General features: G+C 41.7%; 1 protein-coding gene across 2 annotated transcripts in view; it reads right to left on the minus strand.

The window, feature by feature from the left end:
* Window positions 1–3,575: 3,575 nt before the first annotated feature.
* The window catches only part of LOC121859240 (uronyl 2-sulfotransferase-like), a gene marked incomplete at its 5' end in the record, with an annotated part of 50,527 nt that continues 33,160 nt past the window's right edge, over window positions 3,576–20,942 (minus strand). The window contains 2 exon segments of one of the 2 annotated variants that reach the window (XM_042355978.1): window positions 3,576–3,892; window positions 13,368–13,517. In XM_042355978.1, the coding sequence (XP_042211912.1) occupies window positions 13,369–13,517 (149 nt within the window). 2 annotated transcript variants of the gene reach the window in all.

Consider the following 20,942-nt stretch of genomic DNA (forward strand, 5'->3'; position numbering starts at 1 on the left):
GTAGTTAAGACCCCCACACGGAACCACATCCTCACTGCTCCTTTCACTCCAGCAGAAGTCAAACAAGCACTAGACAGAATCAAAAGGAAAACACCAGGCGACAGCAATATAGGTCAAGCAATCCTTAAGCACCTGCCCCCAGAAACAGTCACAGCCATTACATACCTCTACAACACCCAACTGGCGAATACAAACCAAACCAACCCAAACAAAGCACAAATCACCTACTTCGGCACCATAAGGCGCCAACCACGTCACATTTACCTAGACCCCTACATAGACAACCCTTCACCCATAACTGTCAAACGAACAAACACAATCCTAGGAGTCACATTTAACGACACCCTCACCATGACACTCCACATCAAGACGAAGGCATTGATCGCAAACAAAACACTCGGGAATATATACAGATTCAGAAACGCATCAATCAAAACCAAAACACACCTATTCAAAGCCCTCATACGCCCACTATTGACTTATGCATCTAACACACTCCAGCTAGCAGCACCATCATATGCCAAGAAACTTCAAGTCATACAAAACAAAGCACAAAGATTCATCCATAACACACACTGGTCATCCTTCACCCCAAATAGACATCTACATGAACTCAGCTCCCTCCCTCCACTCAACATCTACTGGAGACAAACAAATAGAATCACTACTCACTACTTACCCTCAATGGCAGGAATACTTCGACAACATCATACTCCCACACAGATTCAGAAACAGGGATCCCTCCATACTAAACAGACCAAACACACCCCTCCCACCTCCCTTGTATTAATAACTCCCATATCAAACCCCAACTTCCCTATAACCACACCCAACAACTTCCCCCTAAATCAAACCTAACACCTCTCCTCAACCCACACCCAACCACTCCCCCCCAATCTAACCTAACCTTACCTGACTTACCCAACCTCTTAAAAAAAATATAAATAAATAAATTTAACCCATACAACTATTCATTAGCCTGACCCTGCCCCAGCTATACAGAAAAACCATCTCCCTCTCCTCACCCCCCTCAATCAAAACCCCACGCCCCCAAACTCACCCATAGACCACTCCCGAGTAAAACACTACACAACCATAAAAAAAAAAAACCACCAACTCACTCAACCTGCACTAACACTCCCCCAAAAAGAAAACCTAACAATCCCCAAAATTGAAACCTAACAAACCCAGCCTTTACTAGCAATCCCACCCAAATAAAAAATAACCAATTCAACCATTCACTAACCACACCCTACCATTCCTCCCAAAAATACCTAACTTACCCATCCCATACTAACACAGATGACGTGTACGCCTCCCTTAGCCAATAAGGTCGGGGAGAGGTGCATAGCACCTGTACACAAACCCTCTCCCTCAAAGAATGTTACCAACACTGTTGACATGGACGCCTCCCTTAACCAATAAGGTCGAGGAGGGGTTGCATAGCACCTGTACACAAACCCTCTCCCTCAAAGAATGGGACCATGAATGCACAATACCTGCAAAAGCCCTCCACACAAATTGCAAAAGACCTTTACAAGCCAAAAGGAAAAAGAAAGAAAGCAATAATAACCCAACTCTGCCAACCACTTATAAAACCTACAATCCTCCCAAAACAAAAACTTAACTCACCCAATTACTACAATCCTCCCCCGCCATAAAAAAAATAATAAAATAAATAAATATATATATTAACTCAACTTATCCAACCACTAATCAACTCCTACAATCCTCCCAAAACAAAAACTTAATATACCCGACCTTTCTAACAACCCCCTTCCACCCCCTTTATATAATAAAAAAAAAATACATTTAACTCAATACTACTATTCATTAACCGCAAAAATCATATCACCCCTAAGAAATCCTACTACCTCCAAAGCACCCCCCCAAAAAAAAACAAATAAATAAAAAACCCAAATCCTCCCAATAACTCACCATACCTAATCGTACTAACAATATCCTCCCCTTCCCCCTCACTATATTGACACACACACACAACAACCCCCCTTAAGCAATTCTAATTCAGCACAAATCAACATACCACCGCCACCCCCAACCAATCCCCAAATACAAACTCCCCCCCCCTCCCCACAACCAATCTCCAAACACAACCCCCCCGCCAGACAAAGCCTCTCATAATACTACAACTCTCCAGTGTAAGAGCGCCGGTTGCTACTACTGCTGAACCACTGGGCCATCAATTGTAAGAACGCGCAACACAAGCTGCCCCCGAGGGCTTGCACTCTTACAGCTTACGTTGATACTCTGACCTGGTAGCGTGACGTGAGAGGAAGGCCCATGGGTACATGTAAATATCGTATCGAGTATTAGGGAGAGAACAACGGTGAATACTATAGGTGAATCATAGACCCACATACATATACAATGTTTATTAAACACAAAAATGGTTACAGAAAAGACGTTGTATTTACCCAAAACAGGAACTCCTGGTACCATGCCCTCGGGCTCAATTTACCTGCACCACTACACCAAAATGCACATAACTCTCACAGCACCTTAGCACCAATAAACCAGTGGCACCTGCCAGTACAACACTCAATACCCCAGGGGCAATACTCCAGCGGCCGCCAAGGGAGACTCATTACCAAGTGACACTTTCCAACACTCCGATAATTCCGGTGGACTTGTAACGGGCCGAATTTTCTCTTTTCATAATTTACCATCCAGATATTCTTTTCTGTTATGATTCTTCAATTCTTTAGTTATAAGTATAGTTTAGATTCTTATACAAGTAATTCTCTTCTCAGTTATGTATGTTCTTTATCCTAAACTTTCATGATGTATATATTTAATAATTTCTATGCGGTGTCGTTAGTTCCACAATGTATATACCTGTTTTATCTTTCTCTTCTTGTACTTTCCAAGTCTTTCATTTCATTCATATATATTATATTCTCAGTTTCAATGTTCTTACCTTTCGGAAGGATATTTTGTTTTATGTCTATTCTTCTACATGGGTTAGTCTGGGGAACCATGTTACTCTTAGTACAACTCTCTTTATACTTACACAGGGTAGCTGCCACCACCCAGACTTTTCATTATATAACATAACTCATGGAAGGGTTTTGGGTAGTGTGGTAGATGTATAGGCACGTGAGTAAGTATTATTTTCTGGGAACCATTGTTTAGAAGGAGTAGAGTGGTGATACTCGTAGATTACTAATTCAATATTTATTAACAGTGAGTGGAGAAGATGCATCTTAGATTCACTCAGACAAAACAGAACCACAATTAACTTATAAAGTCATCAAACACTTCAAGAACTTATTACCTCATTAAACACCTCCAAATACTTATTACTTCATTAGACAATTATGGTATTATTACCTTGACAAATGAGATTCCGTAACTATTATTCACAAGATATCACTGGACCCTCAGGTCTTACTCTAACAAGTAACAAATTACCTCTTCAATTCTTGGTTAGAGCATTATACTCTCAGGTTATTCTTTCATGGTTACTACAGACGAATACATAACACACTGGACAACTCCACAATTATAGTAACATACAATACCTCCTGTTAGTTCGCAAGGAACAACCTGGTACCTTGAACTCTCATTCAGTGGTTCAATACTTAACCTGGGATGACTATATTTCTGCTAGTCATCCCTAAGCATGGATATTAATCGGGCTCCATACATATAACCAAGAACAGTAGATAGACCATGATCATACGACGGAGTCAATGGGCCAAAGTTGTTTACAGGCTCGCTCGCTCGGAGCGCCTGGCCCAGGAAAGGTTGACTCGATTCGTGGCCATGGCGTCTACCAAAGAATCTCGCCACCTTAAAGACGTCTTTCGAGACATCGTGCCCATAGGCGGCTCCCGAACTTCAGGAGTGTTGCTAACCCCCACAACAGCGTCTGGAGACATGGAGGAGAAATCACAGAAGGGGTGAATATTTACCTTCACTATACAAAACATACGTCTGGCACAGGTTCAGACGATAGCTAGATCTCTACTTTACTTGACTCAATTGGCATGGAAGGTACTATGTTAAAACATGAACACTGATATTCACAAAAATGACTAAGTTAAACTGAGTTAATATGGCGGCGTGGAACACACGTGAACCTACCTGGAGGAGAAATCACAGGAGTGATTTTTCCTCGCGCGCCTGCATATATACAGGCCTGAGGGCATATTCCTACTAGAAAGACGAATTTTACTAACAATAGGCCCTCTATTCAAGGTAGTCGTTGGACACCTAGCTGTGACCGTCAGTGTCACAGATCAGGCTAATTTTTCTACATCTATATTTATGCTTTAATCAGAGATTGAGTTTGTCAGTAAAGAGGTGAAGTGGAGTTATATAGGCGTTCGCAACTCTATTGGCCTGACCGCAAACCACATCCCAGGTCAGATGGCCGTTAAGTCTTGGAGAATTTTGAGTTTGACAGGAACTGTTCAGGAGATTAATGACTTTCTTAAATAAACAACTGATACTAACTAAACTATAAACATCAGATTCTCTGATGTCGGGGCGACAAAATAATATAACTTCAGTAGCGATCAGAGACTCATGGATATCCCCACGGACGACCTAAAATACGCCACTCTAGCTGGCAAACTCAACACTCGCTTACTTGACACGTCTTACTAACAATAAGGACAGTTGAAGCGTTCAACACCACTCACAATGGATCTTGAATGTTCCAACTGTAACCAGATATATCTAAGTTGACTCAAAATAAGGGTGTTCTCTCTCACATTCAAATTCATTTTATAGAGAGGTTGGTTTCAGTAAGTCAGAGAAAATGGGATAACGGAGGACTGAGGCGTCTTGAAGTGATGAGAAAACGGACTCCTCAGATGGAGGACTCAAAATAAAAGCAGAGGTACACGTTTTGTGGGCTATTGAGCGTAATATGAATCATTTGATTTTGGCGTTAACTGACGTGCATGACCGTGATCGTTACAGACTAACACCACCACACAAATAGCCTTACACCAATGATGGGGCTGGAGGTGGTTTGTGGGCTTGACGATCCGGGTTCACCACAGGGCATGGCGTCAGGGGGGAAATACTGGCCAGCTATGGGCCCCATAGGTGGTAGTAGAGCTTCTGACGGTCGGGGTTCATGGGGATACCCGACTCTACTGGACCTCAGATATCTCCCAGACTAGTGGATGCGTCATCCACGCTACAAACACGTCCTAGGCTGCGATAGCGACCTGCGAGTGGAGGAGCATGGTGCTGACTGACGGTTCATAACGAACCTCCACGTTTCAAAGGGACATTAATGACATAAAATACTTCACTCTGAGCACATTAATTACGTTACTTTAACACTTGCACAAACAAACTATAGTTAGGTCAAATCACTTAAAAATGGCGAATTACAACACGGAGAAGGTGGAGTGACCTACCTGTGGGAGGGAAGAGTGGCGGCTCACTGATTCGAAAAACCAACCTCCGCCTTCCACCCCCCCTAAAGTCACAGATTCCACCTACTCAACCATTTCACTGAATTATGTTACTGTAACACTCTGACGTTTGAAACTGAGACTACGAACTCAGTTTCATTCCCTACTATTATCTTTACAAACAATGCTCTGACTGAGCTATCAAAAGCAAGAATTAAATTGATAACAAAAGGTTGGATGGCAACAGGTCCCAACACGCAACGTCTTGCTGCAACACCCGTGGAGCAGATTTTAAAGTTTCCTTTCCAGGAATATTAACTCATTCCTCAGTTAACCTCCCTACCACAATTTCACTATGATTATCAGAGTCTCTGCTAATCATAGGTGAAAAAAAAAGGTTTACAGGTTCTCGGTAGCAGAAAGAGTTTACAAACTTCAGTCAACAAACATACGACATACGACATCTTGATGACGTCATCAAAGAAACAGGGGGGACGGAGGACATTCCCACTGGGAGACTCAGAAGGTTTTGTGGACGTGAAAGCGTAATATGGATCATTAGTTTAACAGGTTTGTAGGTTATGTATCTAAGCTACTGTGCCGAGTAGCAACCCTGTACATAAGCTACTGTGCCGAGTAGCATTTATATATATAATCACGTGGCAACACTGCACGTGTTATGTGGCAACATTGCCCCGAGGCTGCCATATGGCAAGGCAGCCTCAGTCTGACTGTGTGAGCCGCGCATGGCACACAGCGTCACCACTTGTATTTCTCTCATCCACAATAAACGGACTCAGTGTTACTCAGTGTTTCCCTAGCCATCACTGCATTCTTCAGGGGACACTAGTAACCTTCTTGGCGCAGTGAGTAGGATCTGTGGACTTACTAAGTGTGTGAACAATGCCGACAGTTACGTCTGCCGGTGATGCGCGTCGACTCAGTGTGTTGTGTTGTGTTGTGTTGCGCTGTGTTTCGCCGCGATGTGCAGTGTTGCTCCGTCACAGTGCGTTTTAGTGACGGTGCCAGTGTTAGTGTCAGTGTATTAGTGTGTGTCTAGAGCTGAGTTGAGCATTGGCCTGTCTTTTTTTTGTGGTACCCACGGAGCACGCAGGCATACACCCTTCTCGTGCAACATCCGGGGGACACTGACGGTCTTGCCGGACCACGCAGCTGTCCACGCTCCCTCCGCTCTCTCAGACACACACACGCACGCACGCACTCACTCACTCACGAACAGAACAGTGGACCTGGACCATAAGCGTGATTTTTGTGCTGTTTATGTCTTATATATGTGGTTCGAGCTGTTGAGGCGCCACTTTATATATTAAATAGTGCAGTCCACGCACACACAAAGATGGGAGGTAAGAAAGGACAACGTCAAGATGGGAGACACGACTCCCCACCTCCTTCTCCTCCACCGGGCGCAGACCCTCATCCTCCACCTCCAGTGACGGACATTGCCACAATTCTGAGGTGGATGGACGACCGGGACGAGCGACGTAGAGAAATGGAATTTCAGAGGGAAGAGATACGAAGAGAGGAGAAAAAGTTGCGTTTTGAGGCACTATTGGCGACCCTGGCGCTAACCCACCCTCCCTCACTCGCAGGTAGCGCGCTTCAAGGCACCAGTACACTCCCTCCTCCACCACACCAGCGTCCTCCAGCTCCCAAGGCATCTGTTCAACCCCCACCCGCCTCTCACCAGACGTCACGTTTCAGCTTTTTCGTGAGTGGAGGCGGCGTTGGACAGATTACTCCACGATGGTGGACCTTGACAGCATGCCTCCAAACAAACAGCTCATCCAACTGCGGATGTGTTTGTCGCTGGAGACCCAGAGAGTTTTGGAGCACACGTTGCACGTGCCTCCCGACTCTACCTCTTCAGTGACGGATGTGCTCGACCTTTTACAGGAGCATGTTAAGGGTCGGAACAACGAGGCTTTGCGTCGCCGTGCCTTTACCAGCTGCAAGCAGGCGGAGAACGAATCCTTTGACGACTTTTTTGTACGTTTGAAGAGTTTGTCTGAGGAGATCGACGTCTGCAAGGCGCACAGCCGGGAATGTGAGGAAGCCTGGATCAAGCACGGGATCTTGACAGGTGTCAGGCACGAAGAGTTGATGCAGCGACTCATCCCCCTGGACGCTTCCTCCACACTCCAGGTGGTAGTGACTGAATGTCGGTCATACGAGGCCACCAAGTCCGCCACCTCTGCCTTATGGGCCCCACCTGCTGTGAGAGCAATCTCACAATACAAGAAGGATAAGAAGGCGGCCAACAACGCGAAGGCTGCCACACGTTCTTCCACGCCTCCGCCTAGTGCTTCCTGTGGCAGCTGTGGAAAGCAGCACAGCCCCAAGACTTGCCCGGCCGCCGACGCACTGTGTCGTGGATGTGACCGTGAGGGCCACTGGTCTAACACAGACAGGTGCCCTGCACAAGGCCACAAGTGTCAGGCCTGCGGTCGCTATGGACACTACGACAAGTGCTGCCGCCAACCCAATCCCAAAAGCCCGAGACGAGGAGGAAAGCAGCGCACTTCCCTCGGGGTGGTTCGCACACAGCCCCCTCCAGATGGCCCACGCAGCCCCAAGCAGCAGCAGAGTCACATCAGGAGGGTGGAATCGACCACACGCCCCAGGGCTACCCCTTCCCCTACTATCCGCGTCGCCGTCACACACGGTGATGTGTCGGGTCACATCGAGGTGATACCGGACACCGGCGCCGATACTACGGTGATTGGGTTGAAGCACCTCCAGAAACTGGGCCTCACCAAACGCGACCTGGGACCACCGCCGCAGCTGCAGTACTACAATGCAGACGGTTCCCAGATGCCGGACGCTGTGGGCTCCTTTCAGGCAGAGATCACCTACGGCGACAGGTCGTGTTACGGATGGATCGACGTGCGGCCTACTCTCGCTACACCCTTGTTGTCGTGGGAGCACTGCAAGGAGTTAGGCGTGGTGCCCAGAGACTTTCCTGAGCAGATCCCAGCTGCTCGGTACACCGCCAGCAGGGTGCGTGAGTTAACGAGCGACGCGCCTGGCACTGCCAAACAGAGCTGCCCAGAACCCGCGTCCACTCCCACCCACACAGGACGCTCCCCTGCCCAGATCCTGTATGGTCACCCTCTCCGCTCTTGCGTTCCTACACACGCCAAGGCCTTTGTGAAGGACTGGCAGACCAAAGCCGAGAGCTGCTACCGCCGCACCGCTACACGTGCCCAGGACGCCAAGGCTCGGTATGACGACCGTGCCCGCCCTCTTCAGCCGCTGGAGATTGGTGCCCTTGTCCGCGTCCAGGACCCGACGACGAAACGTCGGCACAAGGTGGGCATAGTGATGGGCGTCGGCCGGTCGCGGGACTACAAGGTCAGGATGCCGAGTGGCCGTGTCTGGTGGAGGAACCGCCGCTTCCTCCGGCCAGTCCCACCCCCTGCTGCTGGCCCCCTGACCGAAGACAAGTCACCTACACCTCACGAGGATCCGCCCCACAGTGCACCTCGACGCTCGGAGCGACTTAGGACTAAGAAGTCCGCTCAAGACAAAGACTATGAGCGTGAGGGGGGAGGGAGATGTAGGTTATGTATCTAAGCTACTGTGCCGAGTAGCAACCCTGTACATAAGCTACTGTGCCGAGTAGCATTTATATATATAATCACGTGGCAACACTGCACGTGTTATGTGGCAACATTGCCCTGAGGCTGCCATATGGCAAGGCAGCCTCAGTCTGACTGTGTGAGCCGCGCATGGCACACAGCGTCACCACTTGTATTTCTCTCATCCACAATAAACGGACTCAGTGTTACTCAGTGTTTCCCTAGCCATCACTGCATTCTTCAGGGGACACTAGTAACCTTCAAGGTTAGCCCTCATTACGATCATGACACCAGAACCAAATCAAACATACCCAACCTCTGTGACAGCCACTCTCAATAAAATCGACCTAACTCAAGAGTGAAACCAACCAACCTATATCTCATTCTCATCTCCGTTCATAATTTGACAAAAAAGCTCAAATCTGTCTCCTGCTATTACTAAAAACTCTCCTACGATACGCTCATCCTTCCTTACTACGAATACTTTGACATTTCAAGCTCAAAGATTCAAAACCCTTCCTCCAACTCTCTCCGTTCCTCTTTGACATAGCTCAAGAACTTTACCTTCATCTTTCTCCAAACAACCCTACGACTAGCTACATTTTCATATTCACCTTTCCTGTTACTTTGACCGTGTGTGCCTGTGCGTCCGTCCACCTGCGCTTCTCGGCTTGGGGGCGGTTCTTCTTCCGCTTAGCCAACACTGCCTGAGCCAAGACGATAACCAGAGCACCCGCGTTGGCCCTTTGCCTGCCCGGTCCTGCTCCCCCCCATCCCTCTGCCTCGTCCTGATTGTGATTGTTACACCATCCGGGCACATTGCCTACCCCCTCACGCAAGCGGTGTTTAGCCACTGCACCTATTCTCTCCTTCTAAAATTCACTTCTATCCTCCCTTTATCCTTCCCCTGAACCTCTTTCCCCCCTGTCACTAGCTTTTATGTACGTATGTATGGCGCTTGTGGTAGAAGCGGTACCGCTCTTGCCTCGCAAGCAAGATGTCACGGGTTCGATTCCCGGGCAGGCGGAAAATGTTTGGACACTCTTCCTAGCCCCCTTGGTCCCTGTTCACCTAGCAGTAAAGTAGGTACCTGTTGTAAATCGAAAGGTTGCGAATTCGTATTCAGGGAAAGTTGTTGGAGCTTCTAAACTTGGAACTAACACAATCCGGAGGAGTGGTGACCCGAGGATCGCACACCCAATACAGACAAAACCAAATACGTGCGCTCTGCGCTAACCAAATAAACGCAGTCGTGTAAAGCCACAGCACTATCTCTCCCACTACAATTCCCTTCCTAACCTCCTGCTCCTTCCTCTGTCATCGTCCCCGCTCTGCCTTTCGCTACCAACACATTTTTGGAGCTTCTAAACTTGGAATGGAACGTGGAAATTCACTCTACTCTACTCTCCAGAACCAGCAAGACCTTCCAACAAGCTCCCCACCAACTAGCTCCTCACCAACAAGCTCCTCAACAAGCTCCTCACCCAACAGGACCTCTCAGCAAACTCCTCTCCACACAGCAACTCCCTAGCACTGCACTGTACTGTACATACAATATATATACAGAAAACGCATTGTGAGTTTCTATTCTTACCTCCATCCTAAGTGTGAGATCTCTTACATGTACGTATGTATGTGAGCCCATACAAAGAGAAATAGACAAACAAAGAGAACTTGACAACTGGCCACATACAGTACGCTACAATGTAATGCAGAATACCAGGTGTTGATTTTCAATTGATTATAATTATCAGTTACAGTATTTTCGTGTAATTCCTTATATATATTTTTGTACAGTTTAGAATTGTATTGATTATAATAATAAATAATTGTAATTGGATATAATTTTCTCATTGCTCGAAATTTAAAGATTCAGACATGAATCTGGTAAACTGTTTTTTCACGCGTGGCATCACTGACAACGACCCGCCGTCCAGGAAGGGTGGGGCTGACTTTACACCATCCACCTTGAGTGTATCATGAATTTTTGTCTAGGACTGCACATACGCTCGTCAGGATTTGGGAACATTCACGAATCTTATGGAAGCTTCTAGAACCTTTGGTGAGACTTGCAGTTGTCTGAGCTAGCAAAGTGGATAAGCTTGTAGCAGAGGTGTGTGTGTGCAGATGCACATGTTTAAATTGAAATAGGTCTAACGCATAATTCAATTTCACCTCCCACACAGAATAAACATTGGTCTTCATTTTTTCTTATTTTATACTTTTATAGTCTTATATTTTCTTTATTAGTAAATCACATCAGAGTAATGAAGTTATTTTTCCACAACTTTGATAATTTCTTTACATGCAGCAATGGCAACATGCATTGTCATCTCACAGGACACAGCCGACTGGTGATTTGTGTTCAGGGCCGGATTCAGGAGTGGGCAATTGCCCAAGGGCCTCCACAATCTGGGGGCCTCCACATATTACAATATTTTATTTATTTGTTTATTCATTTGGATTATTTTTATTTTAATTCTTTAAAATTAATGTTTATCCATCCCATCACGTAAAACTATGTTCAGCAAGAAGCGTGATAGAAATTAGGCTAACTACTCCTTCAAATTCATGAATACCTGGTTTTCCAATGAACCGACTTGAAACCACATGAATGACTCCAATCATGTCTCACTTTTGTGTGTGTGTGTGTGTGTGTGTGTGTTGGGAATTTGTACACTATCAATAAATATACAGTAAATTGAAAATTTCTCAATGTTCTAATTTCCTCAATATAACTGCATATGGCTTCAAAATTCTCCAAAGAAGTGTTCAAATTTCAAAATTTTCCCGGTGGGATTACAGCGCCCCCCGAAACTCCCAGAGGTTTAGGCTCGCTTCAGTTGCCACCCCACCCTCTTGGGTAGTTATAATGAGGGGAGCCTCCACAAAGAGGCTGCATGGGCCTCCACAGGTCTAAATCCGGCACTGCATGTGTTATGTTTTGAGTTGTGCACTTTGGTTTGATTGGCTGAAATCAAAACAAACAACCATGTTGATGCTTTCTTAACGGATTCCATTAGTTTTCTTTGTTTATTTTTTATTACTTTTTGAACCTAGGACTCATTCTCCTATCTCGGATATTATAAAAATTAACAAACTATTTACCTTAACTCTCACAAGAGACTCATATAGATGCTGTATGCTGTTTTTGTCTTGTGTTACCAAATTACAGTATATTTTATATAACAATAAAATCCGGTATTGTGACATTTTATTTGGAATAAAATCACTGATCTTTTTCATATACTGTACTGTATATCTAACAAATTTCGGTATTGGACAAAATTTTCAAATTTGTTTTATACCGAAAACCTCCCTATACCGAATTGGCTGTTCACTAATTATTTCGGTATAGAGAAGTAATAATGTACAGTCATGATTACATTTCTTTCAATACTTTGATTACAATTTTGATTATTTTCATGGATTACAATTATATTCATGCGTACATATGTTAGAGTAAAAGTTACACTTGATTGCACTGATTCTATACATAAAAATTAAAGTGTTCAAAATTAACCATTTTACAAAATGAATGATCTTGACATAATAACCTGACTCCATCAGCAATGACTGCTTCCCCAGCTTCCTGAACACATCACTGACTGCTCCTGCCCAGATATTACGCGATCAAAGTTCCTGCACCCCCTTCTCTCACTAGTCAGGAGAGTCGTATGCTAATTTTGATCACATTAATGTATTCTTTAGGTCATTGGCTTAAAACTCAATAGTGTGTATTATTTTGTCAATATCAATATTGTATAGTAGACCCTTGTTATTTCACAGTTCAATACTTCACTCTCATTATTTTGTGGTACCCCAAATTATTCCCACTTTTCTTTATTGTGCGATTGAACCCCTTTATTACATTGTGTATACTCAGAGAAGTGAAATATTTACAAATGGACCACCACGTTCATCAACTGATGCCAAGCAATCGGCTGAAAACAAGCAAAAGTTTCCCGTTATCTTACAATAGTTGTTCACTCGAAGCTTGCAACTGAGGCCGAGGGTCAGTTTATAGCAAGGGGCTCCAATCCACTCCCCCCAAAATATCCTACTCATATTTATTGACTGTTACAGTAGCTATATCGTGATTAGATATTTCATGGTGCTGTAATTCTCGGTCCCAGTCTTTGCAATACAATAAAGGTCTACTGTATAATGGATAAAAACTACCACACTGAACATTAAACTGTAGGTAATGACAACTGTTTACTTCTGTAATAGTCTAATCAATGCACAGTGATTGAAGTAAATCATTGGGGGTGAATCTGCATCCAAGAGTCCTGCTTTACATACTGAATGACAATATGGAGTAAATAACTTGAATATACTGTATAATTATACTTAATATTGTGGTTGTAACCTTATATTATCTGTAGCTGTTGGTACTGAAGATTAAGTCTCTGCCTCACAAAGTTGTAGAAATCATATTCAAGTGAGAGGTTTTTCCTCAGAGTGGCCTCCACCTCGGGAGATGTAGTAGGGCGCTGGAGATTCTTGTTGTGGTGAGGAGCTGTGGAGGTGAAAACTACCGTATTTACAATCAATTCTCTTTAGTTAATCCACGTGAAAACATTTGACAATAGCTTTTAAAACACAATCCCTTACTTGCAAGAAAATTATTTAAATAATTATTGTTGCTGACTGCAATTTACTATTTTGTGTGTCTGCTTTTGATACTCTGATAAATATTAGAAAATAAAAACATTTTCAGGAGAAAATTAATTCCACTTTATTTTACATTGGAGACAAGGATGAATCTCCTATGCATAGTCAAAATGAGGTTATTTTAAGCATGTATCATAAACATAAAAGAATTAGCAGCAGTTCTATTCTTTTTGTTGGCAAACCCAAATTTCAAAAAATGACGTTTCTGTTTGCCATGGACAACAGAGCGGCAGTGTTTTATCTCAATCATCAAGGCTCAACCAGATCTTGGCCCCTTCTCACTGTCAAAAAAAAAAATTATACATATACATATATATATATATATATATATATATATATATATATATATATATATATATATATACATATATATATATATATATATATATATATATATATATATATACACATAAATATATACATATATCTTGATAAATCACACGGGAAAAGGGAAACAACGGAGCACCTTAGCTTTCGGCTTTATCCACGTTTTCATTGTGGATCTACGTGAAATATACATTTATCTATATATATATATATGTATATATATATATATATATATATATATATATATATATATATATATATATATATATATATATATATATATATATATATATATATATATATATATATATATATATATATGCAAATCACTTGGTTGCATTTATAAAGTTCCTTGCAAGGAATGTAATATGTTTTACTTAGGCCAGACAGGTAAAGATCTTGCAACTAGAATTAAACAACACAAATACAGTGTTAGGACAGGCCAGGAATCCAATGCTCTGTTTGTTCATTTGAGGGATAACAAGCATTGCATTGACTGGGATAATGCCTCCTCAATATTACCATGTAAGTCAATTGACAGTAGGAACATCATAGAATCTAGTCTTATTAAACATACCGAAGCATTCAACATGAATTTGAGTAACGGCATGTACAAGCTGGACAATTTTGTAATTAAGAAGATTTGTGATCAGGTGAGAAGGCCGGGTCACTTGACCATCTGACCTGACCACCAACCGTTGTGTGCTATTTAAAGATTAGTAGGGTCATTACCTAATACCTGACCATTGTGGACCTGGTCTCACCCTCCTCTGTATATATACACCTTGATTTGTATTACTCTCTCTAGTCTGTACTCACCCCTGAAGATGTGAATTACACGAAAGCGCTTGGGAACTTCGTGTTTTCTTCTTTCCTTGTGGTTATCAGCATATATATATATATATATATATATATATATATATATATATATATATATATATATATATATATATATATATATATATATATATATATATATATGTATATATATTTCATGTAAATCCACAATGAAAACGTGGATAAGATAAATTTTGATAAAATCACACGGGAAAATGGAAACAACGGAGCACCTTGCCTCTGAAGTTGCCTCTGAAGATGTCTTGAATAAAGACGAAAGCTAAGGTGCTCCGTTGTTTCGATTTTCCCGTGTGATTTTATATATATATATATATATATATATATATATATATATATATATATATATATATATATATATATATATATATATATATATATATATATATATATATATATATATATATATATATATATATATATATATATATATATATATATATATATATATATATATATATATATATATATACATATCTATATAATATATATATATATATATATATATATATATATATATATATATATATATATATATATATATATATATATATATATATATATATATATATAAAAGTTTGTGTAACACAAACACTTTACCTCAAAGTAACTCACATACCGGGAATACAAAACAATTGGGCAGATGCGTTGTCCTGTCTCAGGCCAATATCGACGGAAACAGAATGGTCCCTAAAGATATCGAAGTTCAAGAGTCTAGTGAGGAGGTTTGGGACTCCACAAATAGATCTCTTTGCCTCACAAACAATTACAAGATGCCACCTTATGCATCTCTGGAAAGATCGAATCTTTTAGGGAATGCTCTACTCATAGATTGGAACCGTTGGAATTCAATCTATCTGTTCCCACCTATGAAAATGTTGCCCAAAGTAATTCAAAAACTCAGATCCTTCAGCGAAAGGTCCTCTTAATTGCACCATATTGGATCCTGCGACCCTGGTGTCTGGAACTGCTGGAATGGTGCCTGCATCCACTACAATTGCAACGAGGATGTCCAGACCAGGTACTGCACCCTCAGTTTGAGATAACCTTGGCACTTTATGCTTGGAGTTTCTCAAAAGATGTTTAAATAGATTGTTGGGTAATTCCAATATCGTTAACCAAGTGATAGCTGGTCATAGGCCCCAAACTTCTATGCAATATGAGAAAGCTTGGAAACTTTTACAACAATTTATCAGGTTAACGACTCCAATCACATTGTCGGAAACAGTGGTGTTAGAATTTTTAGATTTTCTGTTCAGAGTTAAAGGCCTTCAAGGATCTACAATTGCATCTTATAAATCAGCATTGGTTGACCCTCTGGCGTGGGGTTTTAATATTACTTTGAACCCAAGAATTTATCCAATGCTCAGATCGTCCTTTTTCATCCAGAGACCCCCTCGGCCTAAGAGAATCCCACCTTGGTCTCAAGATAGCATTACTAAATTTCTTATGGGGCCTAATTGCAATATAAATCTGAACTGGGACAGATTGCTCCAGAAGGCAGCCTTCCTTCTTGCAATAGCAACAAGTATGAGAATCAGTGACCTGATTTCAATTTCAAATAACCCATCATTATTGGTATTTTCTGAGGAAGATGTCACCCTTTTTCCAACGGAGATTCTAAGAAAAAATTAAAGGGAGGATTTTCAAGCTCAACCTATCAGGATAAAACGGCTGATGGATGAGACAAGGGTTCCTCATATATTATGCCCAGTTAAGAATCTACAAGAATGGTTAACCAGATTCCCTAATCGAGGCCCCTATGTATTCTCATCACATGATGGTAAGAAATTGTCTCCTAGTCAAATGACAAATTATTTATCTCAGTTAGTGAATCAAGCAGACCCTGGCAAAATTTTTTGGCATATGACACCAGGAAATATGCAGGGTCTGTGGTTTTTCTGCGGCATATGAGCCTTAGTCAGATCAAAGAAGTGGGCTTTTGGAAATCTTCAAAAACCTTTCAAAACAGCTATCTTCATCTATCTCTGAAAGATGATTCACTTGTGGTGGTACTGGGGTCCCCTCCCCCACCTAGTTAATCTCCACAGCCAGGACCTTCTTCCTATCAGAATAAAGTGAGTCTCCTAATTGGGATATGTAAATTAACATTTTACCTTCCGGTAAAAGTTCCTAATTTTGGAAAATATTCTATAAAAGATTATAATTATAATCTGGACCTAAGCTAACAGAGCCTTATACGCAATGTCACCTCCCTTTCCTCCTTCTGCTCTGGTAAAAAAAGCTAGACGTCGCATTCTGGTTTGAACAAAAAGTCGTTTTCTAATATACTATAGCGCTAGGCGTGTGTGTGTGTCTGCTCTGGGCAGCCGAAACTGCACAATCGTTTTTCATCAAACTTGGTGGAAAAATCGCAAAAAAATTGTACAGTGGAACAAACCTGGTCCCATATCGATGGTTTCTTTAGGAAGCCATTACATAACCATTTTATTTACGCTGAAAAACGATGCAAGTCTACGGACTTGGCGCACCCAGCCCACGATTGCAGTTATCGTACAGCTCCCTCCTCCTCCCCACACTTTTTTTCTTAGCCTACTTTTTTTTTATGTTGTTTGGATTAGTAAAGGAAGGAAAATGAGTAAATAGAAGAATAAATAAAGAAGGGGAAACAGAAAATAGTGCGAGATAACAGGTGGGGGAAACTGAGTTTCATCATGCGTCTGGATGTGCAGTTACCAGACGACCTTACAGCTACAGTGTATACTTATTCCTGTGGCTCATGGAAAAGAAGAAGAGATAAAAAGATAATAACAGGAATACATGGAGAAGATGACTACAATAGACACAGGGTAAATATAGACAGTGAAACAGACAGGAGGTTGACAAAAATAGACAGATTCATACATGCACAAATAGACAATATGGCAACTAACATGACAGACAGACAGCTGACTGACTGGTTCACATTAGTAAAGACGGGCTTACATTCAAAGACACGCAGACGAACAGAGAGTTGGGATGGCAATAGACATGAGAGATAGACTTGAGACAGATTAGAAGGCATTTACAAACAAGAATAACACCAAATTGACCATAGCTGCGTCAGTGAGTGTAGGAGGTCTTACATCCACCAGCGTAAATAATAAGACGCATTGATAACTAACACCCTCGCGAGGAAAGAACAGCGATGGTCGGTCAGTCATGTGAGATGGGCCTAAAACTGACTAACGTAGATGATGACTATGATGACTTAACACAGGTGATGAATTAAGCAGATGGTGACAAATCTAACCAGAATCATGGTCACTTCTCTTCATAATATAATTTATCTCGGAATCATCATCTGTGATTCAAAATAATTTTTTTTATGATTTTAACCTCTCCTTATGGCGAATATTTCTTTAACTAATTATTCTAACTGTTATATATATATATGTTTATATGCTGCCTTTATTGAATATATATATTATATATTATGTTACTTCTTACCAAAGTCAGAAAGTGTTTAGGCTTGTGTAAACACGAAATGTGTTAGGCACGTTGTAACCAAGAACAGAGAATAACGCCCAGCCAGACCGACCATATGCTGGTCATTCTCCCATTAAATAACGCAAGATACTACACTGGTGACGAGGATGGGATTCACAAAGTGTTGGCGAAGTCCTTGACGAGAGGATAGTGACCACTGAAGGGAAGGCTACTCTGAACCTGGAGAATTTAAGTGAAGGGAGCAACCATGGCTGGCGTCAGTGGATACATCGGACGAGTTGGGGAGTATGATGCAGACAAGGAGAGCTTCACATCATATTGTGAGAGAATGGACTTCTTCTTTCTGGCAAATGAATTAATGGACGATGGTGGTGATGTTCAGAAGAAGAAGGTCCTTGAAGAGAAAAGGAAAGCAATCTTTTTGACAGAGGTAGGAGCTAATGTTTATTCTACTCTGGTCAATCTGCTGGTTCCAGACAAACCCAAAGACTCCTCACTGATTCAGATTACCAAGATTCTGAAGCAACATTTTGATCCTGCTCCACTTGAGATCGCTGAAAGTTACAGATTTGGCACCAGAGATAGAGGTAAAGATGAATCAGTAAGTAATTATATAGTAGCTTTGAAGAAGTTATCCATTCACTGTAACTTTGGACAGTTCTTGAACCGAGCTCTAAGAGACAGGTTTTTAATAGGCCTGAATTATGAAAAAATGCAGAATAAGTTAATGAACACCGCTAAATTAACTTTTGAAAGTGCATGTCAGATAGCTACAAGCATGGAATTGGCAGAAAAAAACACCAGAGAATTTGTTCCCAATGCTGGTAGTGAAACAGTTGGCAGTAGTGGCTCAGTGTGTAAAGTAACTGTAGCTAAAAGGAATAAGTATGCCACAAAACAAGGAACACATGCTGATTTAAAATGTAAGAGGTGCCGAGGGAAACATGAAAGCTTTCAGTGTAAGTTCAAGAATTCAAAATGTTACAATTGTCAACGTATTGGACATATTGCTCCTGCCTGTAGAAGTGATAAAGGTAGAGTATATGCCGTTGAAGGTGGAGAGAAGGAAATGAAAAACAGTATTCATGAGAGTGTTAGTAATTTTGTATCTGATAATGATGAGAGTGCCCATGTGTTTACTATTTACACCAGTCGTGAAGAGAAAGTTAAACATAGGTATAATGTGGACTTGTGTATTAATGACACACCTGTAACCACGGAAATGGATACTGCAGCTGATTTCTCCATAATGAGTAAAGATATGTATTAGAAACTATTTGGGCATGTGCCTTTAGAAGACTCAGGTGTCAAGTTGAGAACTTATACTGGAGAGATTTTGAACACAGAAGGTAAATTAGAGTGTGAGGTAAAGTACAAAAATCAGAATTTAAAGTTGCCATTAATTATAGCTAGTTATGTGAATAGACCAACTTTGTTAGGTAAGAACTGGTTGTGTGAACTTGAGATGGACTGGAAGGAGATATTTAGTGTTAGAATGTGTAACAGTATTCCAGGTCTTGAGAAATTGCTTGAGAAATACAAGATTTTATTGGTAAAGGGACAGGATGGTATAAAGGGTTATGAAGCTCATATCACCATTGACAAAGATGTTACACCCATATATGCTAAGTCCAGACCTGTTCCTTATGCATTGAAAGGTGAGGTTGAGAAGGAATTAGACAGACTTGTGAGTGAGGGAATTATTGTGAAAACCGCCAAGAGCAATTGGGCTGCTCCAATAGTAATTGTACCTAGAGCTGAAAACTCTGTTAGACTATGTGGTGATTATAAAGTTACCGTTAATCAAGCTGTTGAGGATGAGCAATATCCCTTACCCACATCTCAAGATTTGTTTGCTGCACTAACAGGTGGAACCATTTTCACTAAATTAGACTTGTCCCAAGCATATGCTCAGGTCTCTGTTGATGCTGAAAGTCAACAGTACCTTACCATCAACACTCATAAAGGATTGTATAAGTTCAAAAGGTTGCCTTATGGTGTTAAAAGGGCACCAAAGTTATTTCAGTGCATCATGGACAAAATTCTTGTGGGTCTTCCCAATGTGTTATGTTTTCAGGATGATGTCCTAATTGTTGACAGTGACATCCAAAATCATGTCAAAACCCTAGCCACAGTATTCGAAAGATTGTTGGCACACAATGTCAGGCTCAACAAGAGTAACTTATCTTGGCTACAAAGTGAATGCAGAAGGGCTGAGACCTGTAGAAGATAAAGTAGGAGCCATAGTAAATTTACCTGCTCCAAAAAATGTCAGTGAATTGAAAGCTTTCCTAGGTATGATACAATATTATTCAAGGTTCTTCAGTGGACTTTCATCAGTTTTAGCCCCTCTGCATGAATCATTAAAGAAAGGGATACCATAGAAATGGAACAGTACAACTCAGAAGTCATTTGAAGATTGTAAAGCTGCTCTGTCTAGTACTGATGTTTTGGTCCACTATGATACCAGTAGAACACTAAAGCTTGCTTGTGATGCATCGGGCTATGGATTAGGTGCTGTCATAAGTCACATAATGGATAACGGTGAAGAAAGACCCATTGCATATGCCTCGAGAACTCTTACCCAAAGCGAGAAAATTTATGCACAAATAGAGAAAGGGGCTTTGTTTATCATATT

Source organism: Homarus americanus, unplaced genomic scaffold (genome assembly GCF_018991925.1).
Source record: "Homarus americanus isolate GMGI-L3 unplaced genomic scaffold, GMGI_Hamer_2.0 scaffold36188, whole genome shotgun sequence".
Classification (NCBI taxonomy): Eukaryota; Metazoa; Arthropoda; class Malacostraca; order Decapoda; family Nephropidae; genus Homarus; species Homarus americanus.